This window comes from Chionomys nivalis, chromosome 14 (assembly GCF_950005125.1).
Source record: "Chionomys nivalis chromosome 14, mChiNiv1.1, whole genome shotgun sequence".
Taxonomy (NCBI): Eukaryota; Metazoa; Chordata; class Mammalia; order Rodentia; family Cricetidae; genus Chionomys; species Chionomys nivalis.
Window position 1 is genome coordinate 66,115,830 of NC_080099.1, and position 17,199 is coordinate 66,133,028.

The following is a 17,199-nucleotide window of genomic DNA, read 5'->3' on the forward strand; positions in this document are numbered from 1 at the left end:
GTGCAAACCTATGTAATTCTAGCACTTGGGAGGTAGAGGCAAGAGGATCAGGAACTTGAGGTCAGGGCTAGAGAGATGACTCCATGATTAGGACCACCTGGGTTCAGTACCCAGCATCCACATTGGTTGACTCACAAGTGCCTGCAACTCCAGTCTGGTGATCTCTCCTGGCCTCCTTGGATAACTGCACACAAATTCATCCTGACAAGCAATTGTGTGTGTGTGTGTGTGTGTGTGTAAATGAAATAAAAATATTGAAGGTCATCTTCAGCTCATTAGCAAGTCCAAGGCCAGCTTTATCTACATTGAGACCCTGTCTTGAAAAGAAAAAAACAAAACAAAATAACAAAAACCCAACAGTAGATGATAATCGAGAAGGAGGAGGCAGGTCACCAAGCGATGTCTCGGTCTGAGCATCTCAACTGCTGGTTTCACAGCTTTTCCGACTGTGGCTAGGAGCTGTAAGAAGCCCTACAGGTTTCTGACAGAAGTGGAGTGGAACTGTCGTGTTCTGCGGTGGAGACACCTTTGGGAGAAGAAAACATGGGGGTGGGATTGATGATTTGGTGCTATGTGCCTTAGATGCTGATAGGTCCTATGTCCATCTTAGCTCAGGGTGCTGAGTATCTGTTCTGTACCCCCCAGCCCTGGCTGTGGCCGGTGGGTCACTGTCTTCTGGCAGCAAGCTCTGCTAGTGTACCTGCCTTGTGGTGAGGGTGCAGAGGCACTGAACGCTATTAGAAGGCAGTGGGCCCCTGCTCTCTTTAGTCGGAACTGGCCCATGACTTTGTTCACTGTGTGGTCATCATGGGCTGGGACATAGCTCAGTGGTAAAGCGCTCACCTAGCGAATGCAAGTCCTATCTCTATTCCATCCCCCGCACCACTAAGTGCTCTCCAAGAGTTGAAAGGCTAGAAACTCTCATGAGATCATGCTGCCTCAGGGAAATCGTCACAAACTGTTTATAATTTTTCAAATGTATGAGCAGTTGTCACAGAGCAGAATAGCAGGAAACTCAGAAAAATGAGACCTGCCAGCATCCAGAGGAAGGTACCCAGTCTTACTAGGGTTCCAGAGAGCAACAGTTGCATTCTCCACTGGAGGTATGAGGTGGTCGTACACGGCTACACACACACACACACACACACACACACACGAGGCTGTGTTGTCTCTAAATGCTTGTGAAACCTCAAACTTTTCTCCTCCCATTCACCCTTCCAGGTGCCCACTGAACTGACCAAAGGCAGAGTAAGAAGGTCTCAGCCTCTCCCCTTGTCCAGTGAGCACCTTCCGTCTTCTGTGTGCCTGATGCATTGGCCAAATCAGCTGTGGGAGTCTCTCCTGTCCTACCTTCGTCACTCACACAGCCCCAAGCCATTCTTGCTTCCCACTCTACCCACCACCAAGAGGCAGACACCTGTCTGTCAACACACAGAGACTTAGGGACAGGGCATCAGATAACTGCAGATATACCCAGTCATTCAGGCATGCCTAAAACCAAGGAACTTTGCTATGGACTTCGTGTTTAACCACCCTGTGAGTTAGCTCAGCTGGTAGAGATGCTTGCCTTTAAGTCTAATGACTTGAGTTCAGTTGCTGGGTCACTCAGTCACTCACACACACACACACATACACACACACACAGAGAAAGAGAGAGAGAGAGAGAGAGAGAGAGAGAGAGAATAAAATGTAAATAGATAATTGAAAAAAATAGAATGAAAAGCAATGTCTTCCTAAGCAGTTTACGAGGCACCGTAACAAGCACTTGACCACATGCAGGCCAGCACTGGGCCACACCAGATACTCTGGGCCAAAAGACAACTGGTGTCCATGACGCCCCTGGGGGACATACGCATGAGAATGAGGTTTGTTGCTGTCTAGTGGCTCCTGGTGCTCATATGTCCTCTCCTAATGGGGCAGAAGATCCTTTCAGAGCACACCGAGGCGACTGTCACCTGATGGGTTCCACTCCCCGCTCTGCTAGAATTCTGCCCAGAGCTGTCTGCCACCATTGTATTCACCAGAACTCAGGGACGGTCCCATCACCCTGTCCTTAGTCCCATGAGCGGATGTGCAAAGCGAATTCACCTGCCCCAGCTGAGTGCTGTGGAGAGCACTTGCAACTGTTCTCAGTCCAGGCCTTATATTTGAAACACATCCTCGTTTTTCCAGTCTCTCCTAGTACATTATTTTACTTCTATATTCTGTGTAAAAGTTGGTGATAAGAACTGATAATTAAGAAGCTGGAGGCAATGTAGCACAGTGGTAGAGTACTAACATGCACAAGATGCTGGCTTCAATCCCTAGCACTGCATTTAATTAATTAAACTATTAATTAAAATTAGGAATGCCTTGCTTAGTTATAGTTAGGGTTTTGCTTGCTTATTTTGAGCCAGACTCACACTGTGTAGCCCAGGCTGGTCCCACACTCTTGATCCTCCTGCCTTTGCCTTCCAAGTGCTGAACGTGACATCACACATGGTCCACTTTATTACTGACAGCTTGAGAGTCAGTTAAGAGCATTTCACTTCACTCAAAACAGAAGAAAGCTGAAGCAAGCTTATCTTTAAAGTTATGGTTTATAGTGTTCCTTTCCTTTAGAGATGTGTGCAGTCTGATTCTATCCAGTGAACTATCTGTTGGATTGCCAAAGAAACAGAGTGCGCACAGTTAGCTCCCTGTCTCGCTATCTCAGGGTCACAGGGTGGCTTCCCGTATCCAAGTATCCAGCATACAGCAAATGCTAGGATCTGGCTAGCATTTGACTTGGAAATTAAACAACATTTAATTAAACAGCATTTAGGCTAAAGGAGACCTGTAAAGTATCTTCTTGTTTGTTTGTGGTCCTAGGGGTCAAAACCAGGGCCTTGTGCATGCTGGGCAAGCCCTCTCCCACAAGTGACAGCCCCTGCTAGAAATAGCTTAATTTTCTAACGAAAAACCATTGCCTTCATTCTTGAATGTACATGAATTGAGCTTTGGAACACATCTTTGGTGTGTTTATTTGGCCGATGCACTTGCCTTGCCCCTAAGTAGATGCCTGTCTTGTTGTCTTCACAGGTCCTCGAGCGGTTGCAGCAACGAGGATTTGAAATTGTGGGCTCCTGTGGGGGAGGAGTGGACTCGTCCCAGTTCAGTGAATATGTCCTCCGCCGGGAGCTGAGGCGGACACCCCGCGTACCCTCAGTCATTCGGATAAAACAGGAACCACTGGACTAAACAGACATATTTCTTATGCAAAAAGAAAACATACACAATCTAACAATATGCGAAAAGAAACATTTGTGTGCAGCTGGGACGGTAAACCAAGCTCTGAAGCTACAATTGAATAAAAGACGTTCCTATGCTCTAGAAATCACACCTGTGTTCATATGGGAACAATTGGAATCATGATATCCTCAAGATGTAAAAAAAATATATAAATATATAAATATATATATATATATATGTCAAAAGGTAGGAAATGCAGAGAGAGACAGAGCTACGGTGGGTGCTGCGATGGCCACGCGTGTCCTGGGCCTCTGAGGTCTCTGTCCAGTAAATAAGCCATGCCAGGGAGGACAGAGTCTCCTGATGCTGTCAGTTGCCAACAGTCATGCATTGTTTCTTTCTTCCTTTGCTTTTCTTTTTTTTAAAACAAACAAACAAAACAAAACACCTCAGCTGGTGTTTCTTTGCGAGTGGAGGTGTCATGTTTCATCAGGTAGGGACCAGGAGGGAATCAGAGGACCACTGGAGCACACTGCATGGGACGTACATAGACAGGACATTTGAACTGTGGTTTGTACAGGAGTGGCACTTTTTTGTCCTCCTCACAACCGTGACCTTTCCTTGTTTTTATGCTGATTGTTGATCGTTTGGCAGAGGGGCCAGAGCTATTTCTTGCTAAGAGATCTCCAGTTTCAGTCTGCTGCTTTCCTACAGTTTTTTCAGATTTTATAATGTATTAAATACAATAAACTCTGTTTAAAAAATGAGTCCTGTGTAGACCACACGTGTTGGGATAGGATGGATTGAGATGAAATTTTTCCTGTTTCCCTATGTTGGGCCTCAGAAAGAGCTCTTGGCGGCTGGAGCAGCTCTAAAGGCCCACGGACAGACAAGGGCCCTTTCTCTTCCAGCTTGGCCAATGCTTCCTGCTTCCAGGGCTTTGTTATTCTGCCTTGTTGAATAAGATAAATCACTTTGTGTTTTTCTTGATGAGGAGGAAGAGGATGGAAAACAGGACCTCATTCAAGCTAAACTTGAATTCTAAAACTGACACTCCCCAGGCCAATCTCTGTGTCTCCTCCCTCTTTCTCGATACAGCCCTCCCTCCCTACACCTTCTCCTATACAATCCTCTCTCCCTACAGCCTTCCCTGAGGTTCATGTAGCCCTTGTAGGGCTCAGAGTCAGTGTGTCACCCATCCAGGTCCTAACTTCTGATTCTCATGTCTTCACTTCAAAATCTGGGGTTACAGGTTTGCACCACCATGCCTGGACTCCAGTCTTTATTCCTACAAGCTTCTCAGTCATGCTTAGGTTATCTTACTGCAGAGGGAACCAGACCAATATTACGTGGTTTAACAAGTGTTCTTGCTTGTGGTCTGGGATTCTCAAGTACACACTGGCCCTGGCTGGTCTGCTCCTGTTCTATGATGCCATCCAGGGGGCAGCAGAGTCATGATGTCTTACCAGGTGGCTGCCAGCCCTCCCTGCGGCTAAGACCCCGTCAGCAAGGTGCTGCTGTAAGCGCTCTGAGAGGCAAGCAATGGAAAGTACAGTCCTATAAGAGGCCACACCCCAACCTGTGCTGTGGCTGTGGTCTGTTTTCTGAGCAGACATAACCGGTTCAGACTGAGGCAAAGTTCATAAAACCCATCGGATAAGGACAATAACAACAAATTTGTGTCAACTTAAATGCACTATAGTATCAGCCAAAAGATCTTCGAAGAGAGGTGTTATAGCTTTACAACTAATAAGCGCCCGAATAATCAGTCACCTCACCAGTCAGAAAGGTACAAACCCTGAGGTGCCCATCTTCCTTTAAAACAAAATCCCCAGCTTTTCCAGGACACTGGTGACTCTGGTCTCTCCTTCCCGATACCTTTCTTCCATCCTCCTTCCAGCCACCCCAAACCACCCTGCGTGCTGCTAAGATTGGCAGGTAAGGTATACTGTGTTTTGGCGGAGCGATGCTCCTACAGTGCTGGGCTATTGCCATCCTGAACTTACCTTCCTGGTTTAAATTAAAAAACCTGTGCCTGAGGACACCGGTAATGAAAATATCATTGCTACTGGAACTCAAAGTAAGCCGCTCCTGTCTGCCGCCGCCTCTGACACAGAGGCAGCCTGAACGTTTAATTTCTTTAGTGACTGCCAACCAGGCTGCCACAATCTTCTATAATGTCCTCTTATATGAGGCTAATAAGCCACAGAATTTGATGGAGACCGCCAGGGCTGCCCCTGCCAGCTGTTTCGTCATCCCTGTCCCACTAAAAGAAGAAATTTCACCATGGTTTTTAGAGCAATCTATTTTCATTAGGCCAGGTATCCCTGGATGAGTAAAAAGGAGGACCATGCTCTGGTCCCACTGTTCCGATCAAGTTCCTATTTAGTGCTGCGGAGATGGCTAGGTCAGTAAAGTGTGCCTTGCAAACACGAGGGTGTGTTTGAGCCCCAGAACCCATACGAAAAGCTAGGCTCAGGATAGTGCTCACTGGTAAGACGGGAAGTAGAGACAGGTGGTTCTGGAGCCTGCTGGCCGCTACTCCAGTCTATTCAGTGAGGTTCCAGCCTATGCTGCAGCTCTCAAACAAAAGGCAGAAGGTGCCTGAGAAATGACCCCTGCCTTCACACACAGGACACACGTGGAGACGAACTTTATCCAGCACCCTCTTTGTGCAGTTAGAACTGTCCCCTCAAAATGTATGTGTTCTCCACTGACTGCAACTATTTTGATCAGCTCAGTGGAACCTCCGTGTTCAGACACTAAAGCACTTCAGAAACAGTGGGTCAGTCACAACGTAAGTGGGCCACAGCCTCAACTTCTCATCGCTGTGCTTAGAGCAACCTGGGCAGCTGTGCTCTTTCCCTCTGGGGATCTGATCAAGGACTGCGTGTGATGCCTACCACTAATATCTCTCTAGCGTCCTTCTGAGAAGTTTTCCTTTGAGAGGAGGGTGTCCCCAAGTGGACTCATCTAAGGAGTCCAGCTCACTTGTTCTTAACACAGCACAAAGCCTTGGGTTTGCCTAACTACTCCCTTGTCGGTAGAGTCCAAAGAGGGAATTTTCTGTTTCTCCAGGAACACTGCATAGCGGATGTCATGTCCTTACTGCCTCATTTTCTAAAAGCTGCTTTGGTCCGTGTTAATTATGACGATTTTTTTTTTATTGTTGTTCTTGTTATAGTTTGAGACAGGGCCTCACCATATAGCCCTTGCTGGCCTGGAACTCACAATGTAGACCCTGCCCCTGGCTCCTGAGTACTGGGAATAAAGATGTGCCAACCTGGCTGACCGATTTTTTGTCTCTTGCATAAAGTAACTTCTACCAAATGTAAAACTTGATTTTTCTCCTTATAATTATTAATTAGTCCATAGGGTGATAATATAAGACTGTGAATATCTATTTCCTCCACATATATGTCTGCTGGTTTTACCATTCATTGGCAGTATTTTCTTCAATTAATTTTTACCTTTTTTTTTTTTTTTTTTCCCGAGACAGGGTTTCTCCGTAGCTTTTTGGTTCCTGTCCTGGAACTAGCTCTTGTAGACCAGGCTGGCCTCGAACTCACAGAGAGCCGCCTGCCTCTGCCTCCCGAGTGCTGGGATTAAAGGCGTGCGCCACTACCGCCCGGCGGTTATAAAAATCTTAAAAGTGTTCTTTGAATGGTTAAACCATTGATTCTTGAAATAACTTTTTTTTTAAGAAAATGCATTTTTTTTTTAAACCTGGAGCAGACAAACCAAAATCTCTAACATACTCTTTCTTAAGAAATACTTTGGAAAAACAGAGCACGCCTAAACTGGTTTCCAAATCGTGGGTAAGTTTTCACATAGGAAGAAGAGCCATGCACTGAGCAGGCACTGTGTACCAGGAATATGCACTGAGCGGGCACCGTGTGCCAGGAATATGCACCGAGCGGGCACCGTGTGCCAGGAATATGCACAGAGCAGGCACCGTGTACCAGGAATATGCACCGAGCGGGCACCGTGTGCCAGGAATATGCACCGAGCAAGCACCGTGTGCCAGGAATATGCACCGAGTGGACACCGTGTGCCAGGAATGTGCACGGAGCAGGCACTGTGTGCCAGGAATATGCATTATGCAGGCACCGTGTGCCAGGAATGTGCACCGAGCGGGCACCGTGTGCCAGGAATGTGCACCGAGCGGGCACCGTGTGCCAGGAATGTGCACCGAGCGGGCACCGTGTGCCAGGAACATGTACTGAGCGGGCACCGTGTGCCAGGTATATGCTGACCTTTTAACTCTAGTGGTTCATTTCATCTGGATGAGCACACAGGTGTTACCTTGTTTCTCAAGTAACTAAGACGGGGAGAAATGGAGTAAACAGCATAATGGAAGTGAGTGTTCCCTTAAGTGTTTACAGGAGAGACAAAACAAAACCACAGCACAGAGAGAGAATAACTCTCAAGTTGTAACAGCAAAGAAGTACAGATTCTTTTTAAAAATTATTACATTTTTAATTTATTTGTATGTTGTTGTTGTATGCACACCTGTTCCATGCTGTGTGGAGATTGGTGAATAAATTGTGGGAGCCAGTTCTTGCCTTCTACTATGGAATTCCTGGCGACTGAACAGGACCCGGGTTGTCAGGCTTGGTGAAGTGCATGTCTGTTGATCCAACTCTTTGATCTTAAAGTAGATTTTTTAAGATTAGGTGTGTGTGTGTGTGATGTGTGGAGGTGCCCTGAAAGGCCAGAAGAGTTTCAGATCCCTTGGAGCTGGAGTTACAAGCAGTTGTAAATCGTCTAACATGGGTGTTGGAAACCAAGCTCTACCTTTTTGCAAGAGTCGAAAGCACCGTTAACCACTGACCCATCTCCCCAGCCCCTGAAGTAGATTATCAATACATCTACTCCTTAGATTAGCAATGTATTCCTAGAGACAAATACTTTGAGCATCTCATAACATACTGGTCCCTGGTCTGAGTTAGACCTTAATGACTATGAAATGGTTTCTGCCCTGGGTTGCTGGGGTGTAGTGAGCAGGGTTTTCATATCCAGTGGCAGAATGAGGTTATCTACATATTTAACCATAGTCCAAAGCACACTAAGATGTGCATAACTTCTTATTTATAAACCATGGACTAGAAAAAGGTCAAATCATCAGGGGTCATATCTAGGGAAAAAAAAAAAGAAACCATCCCCAGGGAAGTAGTACTCAGGAAGCATGTGCTAGCAGGATTGGCTAAGGGCAGGGAGGAAAGCTGTCTCTGAGCTTGGGATAAAACACTGTGTGGGGTACAGCTCAGATGAATTGGAAACAGGACACATACGGTAGAAAAGATAAGTTAAATCCACTGGGAGAGGTGGAGTTGAGCTTGAGTCCAAAGCCCACCTGCTGGAGAGTCACTGAACTTGGCTCTACAAATATCCATCTAGGGGCTCTGCAGGAATAACAGGCTGGGAAGTCTGTTGATGGGAAGGACAACTAAGGGGCTGCTTTCTCCACCCATACATCTATAGTCTACAACATAGGCTAAGAGCTGGCAACTATTAAGATAGATGAGGAAAGAAATTATTACCTTGAATGTCTGGGTAACACGCAGATGCCTACAGGGGCCAGGCAAACCATATCAACTAGTAGCAAGAGGCAAAAACCTGCGGCATGTATTCCCCATTCAGAGAGTCAGAACCTCCCCAACTCCAGGAAGCCACAACTCTAGAAGAACATGGGTGCAATTCAAACAAATTTTCTGCAAAACCTAGAAATCAGGGCTGGAGAGAATGCTCAGCAGTTAATAGTACTGGCTGCTCTTCCAGAAGACCCAGGTTTGATTCCCAGCACCCACATGATGGCTTACAATACTCTGTAGCTCCAGTTCCAGAGGGCCTAACACCCTCTTCTGACCTCCACAGGAACTGCACACACATGGTACACAGACATACCTGAGTACACACACACACACACACCACCCCATTAGATGTTGTGTGCCATGAAAGGTGCTGTCTGGGGGATTTACATATCTCTGCTCCTTTATTTAGTTTTATTACTTCAGTTTTACATGTGAGAGTAAATAAAATAATACTAAACTACCTCAAAGCACTTTTAAAACCAAGAAATTTATTTTTGTGTGAAATATCTAGATAAGTAAATGTAGGAACAAACTATCCTTCAAAATAAACAGACCAAGTGAGACATCTGCCAACTACCAGTTTGTAACTCAGAGTTATGAAATAAAAAAAAACAATTTTAGACATTCCATAAAAATGCCATTTAAGTGGAACTTCATGGTGATAATATAAGAACTAACTTGTTTAAGGCCATAAGTTTCATAAAAAGATGAAAATTTGATGCGAACTTTTTATCATGCTACATAATCATAAAGATTTGAATCCTTCCTATTACTGACAGCAATAATAATCTGTCACCCCATGAAATGCTAGGTGTCATGAAAAGCAATGTCTAAGTCATCAAAGTCTCCCAACCAAAAAAAAAAAGCCCAGGATCAGATGGTTTCAGTGCAAAATTCTAAAAGATTTACAAAGAAGAACTAATACCAATATTCCTCAAATTGTTCCACATAATAGAACAGAAGAAATATTGCCAAACTCTTTTTATGAGGCTACAATTACCCTGATACCCAAACCACACAAAGACATTACTAAGAAAGAGAATTACAGACCGATCTCATTCGTGAACATTGAGGCAAAAATACTCAATAAAATATTGGCAAAACCGAATCCAAGAACACATCAGAAAAATCATTCACAATAACCAAGAAGGCTTCATCCCAGAGATGCAGGGATGGGTTCAACATAAAAAATCTGTCAATGTAATCAACCATGTAAACAAACTGAAAAATAAAAAATACATAATCATCTCCTTAGATGCTGAAAAAGCCTTTGACCAAATACAACATCCCTTCATGATAAAGGTCTTGGGGAGAGCATGGATACAAGGAACATACCTAAACACAGTAAAGGCAATGTACAGCAAGCCAACAGCCAACTTGAAACTAAATGGAGAGAAACTCCCAGCGAATCCACTGAAATCAAGAACAAGACAAGGTTGTCCACTCTTTCCATATCTATTCAATACACTACTTGAGGTCCTAGCTAGAGCAATAAGACACCAAAAGGAGATCAAGGAGATACAAATCAAAAACCAAGTCAAACATTCACTATTTGCTGATAATATAATAGTTTACATAAGTGACCCCAAAAATTCTATCAAGGAACTTCTACAAATCATAAGCAATTTCAGTAATGTAGCAGGATACAAGATTAACTCAGAAAAGTCAGTAGCCCTCCTTTACACAGATGACAAATGGGCTGAGAAAGAAATCACAGAAGCATCACCCTTCACAATAGCCACAAATGTCATAAAATATCTTGGAGTAACTCTAACAAATGGAAGGCCTGTATGACAAGAGCTTTAAGTCTTTGAAGAAAGAAATTAAAGAAGACATCAGAAAATGGAAAGATCTCCCATGCTCTTGGGTAGGTAGAATTAACATAGTAAAAAATGGCAATCCTACCAAAAGCAATCTACATATTCAATGCAATCCCCATCAAAATCCCAGTAAAATTCTTCACAGACCTCGAAAGAGCAATACTCAACTTCATTTGGAAGCAAAAAGCCCAGAATAGCCAAAACAATTCTGTACAATAAGAGAACTTCTGAAGGCATCACAATCCCTGACTTCAAACTCTACTACAGAGCTATAGTACTGAAAACAAGTATTGGCATAAAAGCAGACAGGAGGACCAATAGAACCAAATCAAAGACCCGGATATCAATCCCCACACCTATGAACACCTGATTTTTACAAAGATGCAAAAAAATTAAAATGGAAAAAAGCATATTTAACAAATGATGCTGGCATGACTGGATATCAACATGTAGAAGAATGAAAATAGACCCATATTAATCACCACGCACAAAACTCAAGCCCAAATGGATCAAAGACCTCAACATAAAGCCAGGTACACCGAACCTTATAGAAGAGAAAGTGGGAAGTACACTTGAATGCATTGGCACAGGAGACCACTTCCTAAATAGAACCCCAGTAGCACAGACACTGAGAGAAATAATTAATAAAAGGGACCTCCTGAAACTGAAAAGCTTCTGTAAAGCAAAGGACACAGTCAATAAGACAAAACAACAGCCTACAGAACAGTAAAAGATCTTCACCAACACCACATCAGACAAAGGTCTGATCTCCAAAATATACAAAGAACTCAAGAAATTGGTCATCAAAAGAACAAATAATTCAATAAAAAAAAAATGGGGCACAGACCTAAACATAGAATTCTCAACAGAGGAATCTAAAATGGTTGAAAGACACTTAAGGAAATGCTCAACATCCTTAGCCACCAGAGAAATGCAAATCAAACAACTTGAGATTCCATCTTACACCTGTAAGAATGGCTAAGATCAAAAACTCTGATGACAGCTTATGCTGGAGAGGTTGTGGGGAAAAGGGAACACTTCTGCATTGCTGGTGGGAATGCAAACTGGTACAGCCACTTTGGAAATCAGTATGATGATTTCTCAGAAAATTAGGAAACAACCTTCCTCAAGACCCAGCAATGACACTTTTGGGTATATACCCAAAGGATGCTCAGTCATACCACAAGGACATGTGCTCAACTATGTTCATAGCAGTATTATTTGTAATAGTCAAAACCTTGAAACAACCTCAACCATCCAGCTCCCAAATAAATCTCACTCAGAAGCTTATTCTTAGTTATGAATGCCCAGCCTTAACTTGGCTTGTTTCTTGTCAGCTCTGGGCTTTATCTTTCTTACCTCTACATGTTTCCTTTCCTCTTATTTTATGGCTGGCTGGGTAGCTGGGTGGCTGGCCACTGATGCCCTCCTTTCCTTGTTCTGTTGTTGCCCCTTTTTCCCTCTCTGTCCCTTTCTCTCTCCCTCTCCCGCCTTCCCCCACCCTGTTCTCCTATTCATTCTCTCTGCCTGCTAGCCCCACCTATCCTTGCTCCTGCCTCGCTATTGGCTGTTCATTTTTTATTAAGACCAGTTTTAGACAGGCACAGTAACACAGCTTCACAGAGTTAAACAAATGCAGCATAAACAAAAGTCACACACTAAAAAATAATATTCCCTGACATAGGTTTTCAAGACCTTAGATATAAGACACCAAAAGAGAAGTACCTCCAACGGGCAGATAGCAGATATTGCTGAGCCCTAAATTGTCCTGGCCAACTGCACTGGGGTAGTGTTCACTCGTGGTGCAGAGATAAGCCAGGGAGAGAGAGTCCCTAAGTGGCAGAGTCAGAGTTGGGACTCCAGGGAGAGCAATTTCTGTCTCTGGGTTTTTACTAATCATGCTTCACCCAGCATGGTAAAATGTGCAATCGCTGATATCTCACCAGTGGCAGTAGCCCATACCTGTAATCTCAGCACTTAGGCAGTCAAGGCAGGGAGATTGTAAGTTCAAGACTATCCTATGATACATAGCATGTCTGAGGACAACCTGGGCTATCAGTTCCTCTTCTCATTGCTGTGATTAAATAAATACCTGATGGAAAGGAACTTAAGAAAGAAAATACTTACTTTATCTTACAGTTCAAGGAGAGATACTGCCCATCCTGGCGAGGAAGGTGTCATGCCAGGAGCATGGCTTAGCTGGTCAGCGTGCGCTTACAGGGAAGAAGTGCAGAGAGGACAGGAAGCGGGGCTGGCGAAGTAACCTTAAAGCCAGGAACCAGGTATTCCAGCACATGAGCCTATGAAGAACACTTGACATCTAAACTCCAACACTTAAGATACATTGCGAGAAACCGTGACAAAAGTAAACAGAGGTCAGACAGATATTTAAAACTAAACAGTACAACTCCAGGTGAATTACATAGTAAAGAAGAAATTAATAAAAAAGAATGATAGTTAATACTAACTGTCAAGTTGGTGGAATCTTTGCATACCTATATCTGTGAGGGATTATCTGGATTATGTTAATCAAGCTGAGAAGACCTAAACGTGGGCAGACCATTCTGTGGACTGGGGTCCTAGCCTAAACCAATCTGTGACTCAGTGAGGCCTTCCTTCCTCAAGTTGCTTCTTGTCAGATGTTTCATCATAGCAACAAGGAGAGAAACCAAGATGGGAGGCATTTTGAATGGGATGAAAATATGATATAATGGCTGAGCTTGGTGACACACACCTTTAGTCCCAGAACTTAGGAGCTAAAAGCAGGCAGTTCTCTGAGTTTGAAGCAAGCCTGGTCTGCACAGACCCTGTCTCTGTTCTTGCAGAGGGCCTGGGTTTGGTTTCTAGCACCCACATACTGGCCCTCAATTATACATAATTCCGGTTGCAAGGGCTCTAACTCCCTCTTCTGACCTCCATAGGCAGCAGGACCTCCATAAGGCACACAGATGGTGCAGGGGCAGACATGAGGCATACGTAAAGTGGAACAAATATTAAAATAATTAGAGTAGCATTGTGATAAAGCAGCATCTCTGGCAAGGTTTCCAGAACCAGTATCTGGAGTAGGAAAAGAAAAAAGTTTTAAGTAAATGACCCCAGCCTCTACCTTAAGAAAACAGCAATGGAGACTTTCCTGATGCCACTTAACTCAGGCGGGTGGCAGTCACCCTACAGGCTGCCCTGGGTGCTCGAGGCTTGGCGTGGCTAAAGACATTCACAGGCCCACCTAGTGCCTGCAGCACCAGTCGGGAGGGCGCCATTGTGATGAGCAAATGTGTGTGGGAGAAACGGGAGAGGAAGATAAGCAGGATGGTTCGAATGCTGTGGAAAGAGGGAGAGGGCAAAGTGAAGGCAGTGAGGAGCGGACTAGCATGAGGCCTGCTACCGCCCAGAGCCATGCGAAGTCAGAGCCTGGGCTGCTGCCAAGGGCCATGTCTGGGTCTGTGTCGACATCTGTGACCCATGCTGGCACCAAAGCCCACAGGATACCCAGTGTGGTCATGCAGGTGTCGGAGGGTCATGCCACCCAGGGGCCTTACAAATCTGCATGGCCTGTGCTACCACCCAGTGCCATGGTGACGTCCGGGACTGAGCTGCAGCTGAGGCCCATGTCTGGGTCTGTGTCCTACTGCAGCCAGGGTCTGAGTTGATGTCCTTGGCTCCTGTTGCTATCAAGGCCATGGGGATGCCCAGGCTCTGGCCTGCCTCCTGAGATCATGTTCATGTCCAAAAGCCATGCTGCAGCTGTGCCATGTTGATTTGGGTGGCTTGTGCTGCCACCAGCGGTCATGGTGTCATCCAGGCCTGAGTGCCGCCTGGGGCCATGTCTGGGTCCACATCCCTAGGGAAGCCAGGGTCTAGGTTGATGTCCACGGCTGCTGTTACCATCAAGGCCTGTGTGAATGCCTGGGGTCTGGTCAGCTACCTAAGACCATGTTGGTGTGCAAGAGCCAGACTGCCACCGGAACCATACAGATCTGGGTGATCTGAGCTGACCCAGGGGCCATGGTGCCTGCTTGCCCGAGATGCTGCTGACGGCCATGTCTGGCTCTGTGGCCCTGCTGCAGCTGGGATCTGTGTTGATGTCTGTGGTTCGTGTCACCAGAGAGCCGAAAGAACCATGCACGCTGATGCATGATGGAATCTGAGGGTGGGACTGAACTAGCCCCGCCCTTCACTGACCCTGGGAAAACGGGCTCTGACCCTCGCTGGACACGGCAGCAAGAGAACTGGTCCTGACCCTCACAGGAGAGCTGGCCCCAGTGACCTGGGCACGGGAGAGCCAGCTACCTGCACTAGGGGGGAGATGTCCCTTACAATAGGCTTGGGAGAGTTGGCCCTGATGGTTTGGTTGTAAGGAGCTGTGTTGTTCCTGGGGGCGGGGAGCGGGGGTCCCAGTGGCCACGTGTGACCAACTCAGCTACCACCCAGGCCCACACCCACGGCCTTGGGTCGGTCCACCCTAACATCTACCCCATCTGCTACCTGGTGGAGCTTGTGAAGGGACTGGTCCTGCTAAACAATACATGCTGGGTCTCCGTGACTCAGGGTGGCGACAGGATATCCCAGAGGAGTTTTCAGAGAGGCTCCAGTGCTGATGGTGGGCCAGAAACCAGAGGCCTTGAACCGGACCGGTGAGTCATCGCAATGAACACTTCACTATGTGACACACCAAGGTTCCCAGCGCCACTGGGATGAATGAAGAGGTGCTGGAGAGGAGGAAATGAGAGAAAAGCAAAGTGTTTTTTTTGTTTTGGTTTGGTTTGGTTTGGGTTTTTTTTGGTTTTTGTTTTTGTTTTTTAGAGACAGGGTTTCTCTGTAGCTTTGGAGCCTGTCCTGGAACTAGCTCTTGTAGACCAGGCTGGCCTCGAACTCACAGAGATCCGCCTGCCTGCCTCCCGAGTGCTGGGATTAAAGGCATGCGCTACCACCGCCCAGCTTGCTAAGTAGTTTTTTAATGTATTTGTTTTGTTATAGTTTGGTTTTAATTTTATTTTTAATTTTCTTTTATGGGAGATACTACAAGGGTGAAGGGCAGGTATGGAGGGACTGGGAAATGAGCAGAATTAAGATGCATTATGTGAAATTTTCAAAGAATCAATAAAGAAATGATGTTAAGAAAGAAAATATAAAAGAAGCACAATGGAAATTCACAGAATTGAATCGAACTTGAGCAGAACTCAAGATTAGAATGGAAGTCAGTAAAAGTATTAAAAATAGAGAAAAAGTAGATTCGCCATGCTGATCAGGGATAAAATCAGGGGCACCAGGTTGAGGGCAAGGAGGCCGGGGTATATGTGGCAGGCTGATGGAGTCCTGCTATAACCCAGTCCTGGCCAGCTATGCATCTCAGAGCCATGTGGCTTCCTGGGAATGGAGGAAGTCACGCCAAACTGACAGCTAGGCCAGGCGGGATTTAAGCAAAGATTTCCTGGGTCCACAGAAGTATATCTAACACTTAAATGACATTAACACATTTCACCCAAGTGTTTCTCAGCAACATATGTCTAAAGAATCTTGCTATTTTGTCATTTGGTAGATGGATTTGTGATGCATTCATTTTGTTTCTATTTTTCTGCTTACTTACTGTAGTACATTTTTGTTTTTGTTTTTAAAATAAATCTATCTATCTATTTATCTGTCTATCTATCTATCTATCTATCATCTATCTATCTATCTATCTATCATCTATCTATCTATCTATCTATCTATTATCTATCTATCTATCTATCTATCTATCTATCTATCTATCTATCTATTATCTATCTATCTATTATCTATCTATCTATCATCTATCTATCTATCTATCTATTATCTATCTATCTATCTATTATCTATCTATCTATCTATCTATCTATCTATCTATCTATCTATCTTACAGCCTGGTCACAGTTTCCCCTCCCTTGTCTCCTCTCAGCCACTCTCCTGCATTCCCTCCCTGTTACCACCCCACAATCCACCTCTCCTCTGTTTCTGTTTAGGAAAGGCCATATCTCCCATGAATACCAACAAAGCATGGCATATCAAGTTGCAGTAAGACTAAGAACCTCTCCATGTATTAAGGCTGGGAAAGGCGACCCAGTATGAGGGTTAGGGTCCCAAAACCTGGCAGAAGAGTCAGAGACAGCCCCTGTTCCCTCTGTTAGGAGTCCCACAAGAGAACCAAGCTACACAACAGTAACATATAAGCAAAGGGCCTAGTATAGTCCCATGCAGGCTCCCTGGTTGTCAGTTCAGTATCTGTGAGCCCCTGTGAGCCCAGGTTAGTTGATTCTGTGGGTTTTCTTGTGGTGTCCTTGACCCCTCTGGCTCCTATAATACTTTCTCCCCTTCTTCTGCAGGATTCCCCAAACTGCCCAATGTTTGGCTCTGGGTCTGCATCTGCTTCCATCAGTTGCTGGATGAAGCCTCTCTGATGACAACTGGGCCAGGCACCAACCTGGTCACAGGAGATGGCCAGTTCAGGCTATGAATCCACTATTGCTAGGAGTATTAGCTGGAGTCATCACTGTAGATTCCTAGGAGATTTCCTGGTACCAGGCTTTTACCTGACCCCCTTTCCAGAAGTCTCCTTC

General features: G+C 45.2%; 2 protein-coding genes across 5 annotated transcripts in view; one reads left to right on the plus strand and one right to left on the minus strand.

Moving 5' to 3' along the window:
- The window catches only part of Kctd1 (potassium channel tetramerization domain containing 1), a 206,379-nt gene extending 201,864 nt beyond the window's left edge, over positions 1-4,515 (plus strand). For 2 of the 4 annotated variants that reach the window (XM_057789335.1, XM_057789336.1), the window contains exon 5: positions 3,061-4,510. In XM_057789335.1, the coding sequence (XP_057645318.1) occupies positions 3,061-3,219 (159 nt within the window). In that variant the 3' untranslated portion in view covers positions 3,220-4,510. Of the gene's footprint in view, positions 1-3,060 lie in introns of all 4 variants that reach the window. The other 2 variants (XM_057789333.1, XM_057789334.1) reach the window with 2 other exon arrangements.
- Taf4b (TATA-box binding protein associated factor 4b) overlaps positions 1-17,199 on the minus strand; it is a 200,642-nt gene that overhangs the window by 8,296 nt on the left and 175,147 nt on the right. The gene's annotated exons all lie outside the window — the stretch shown is intronic.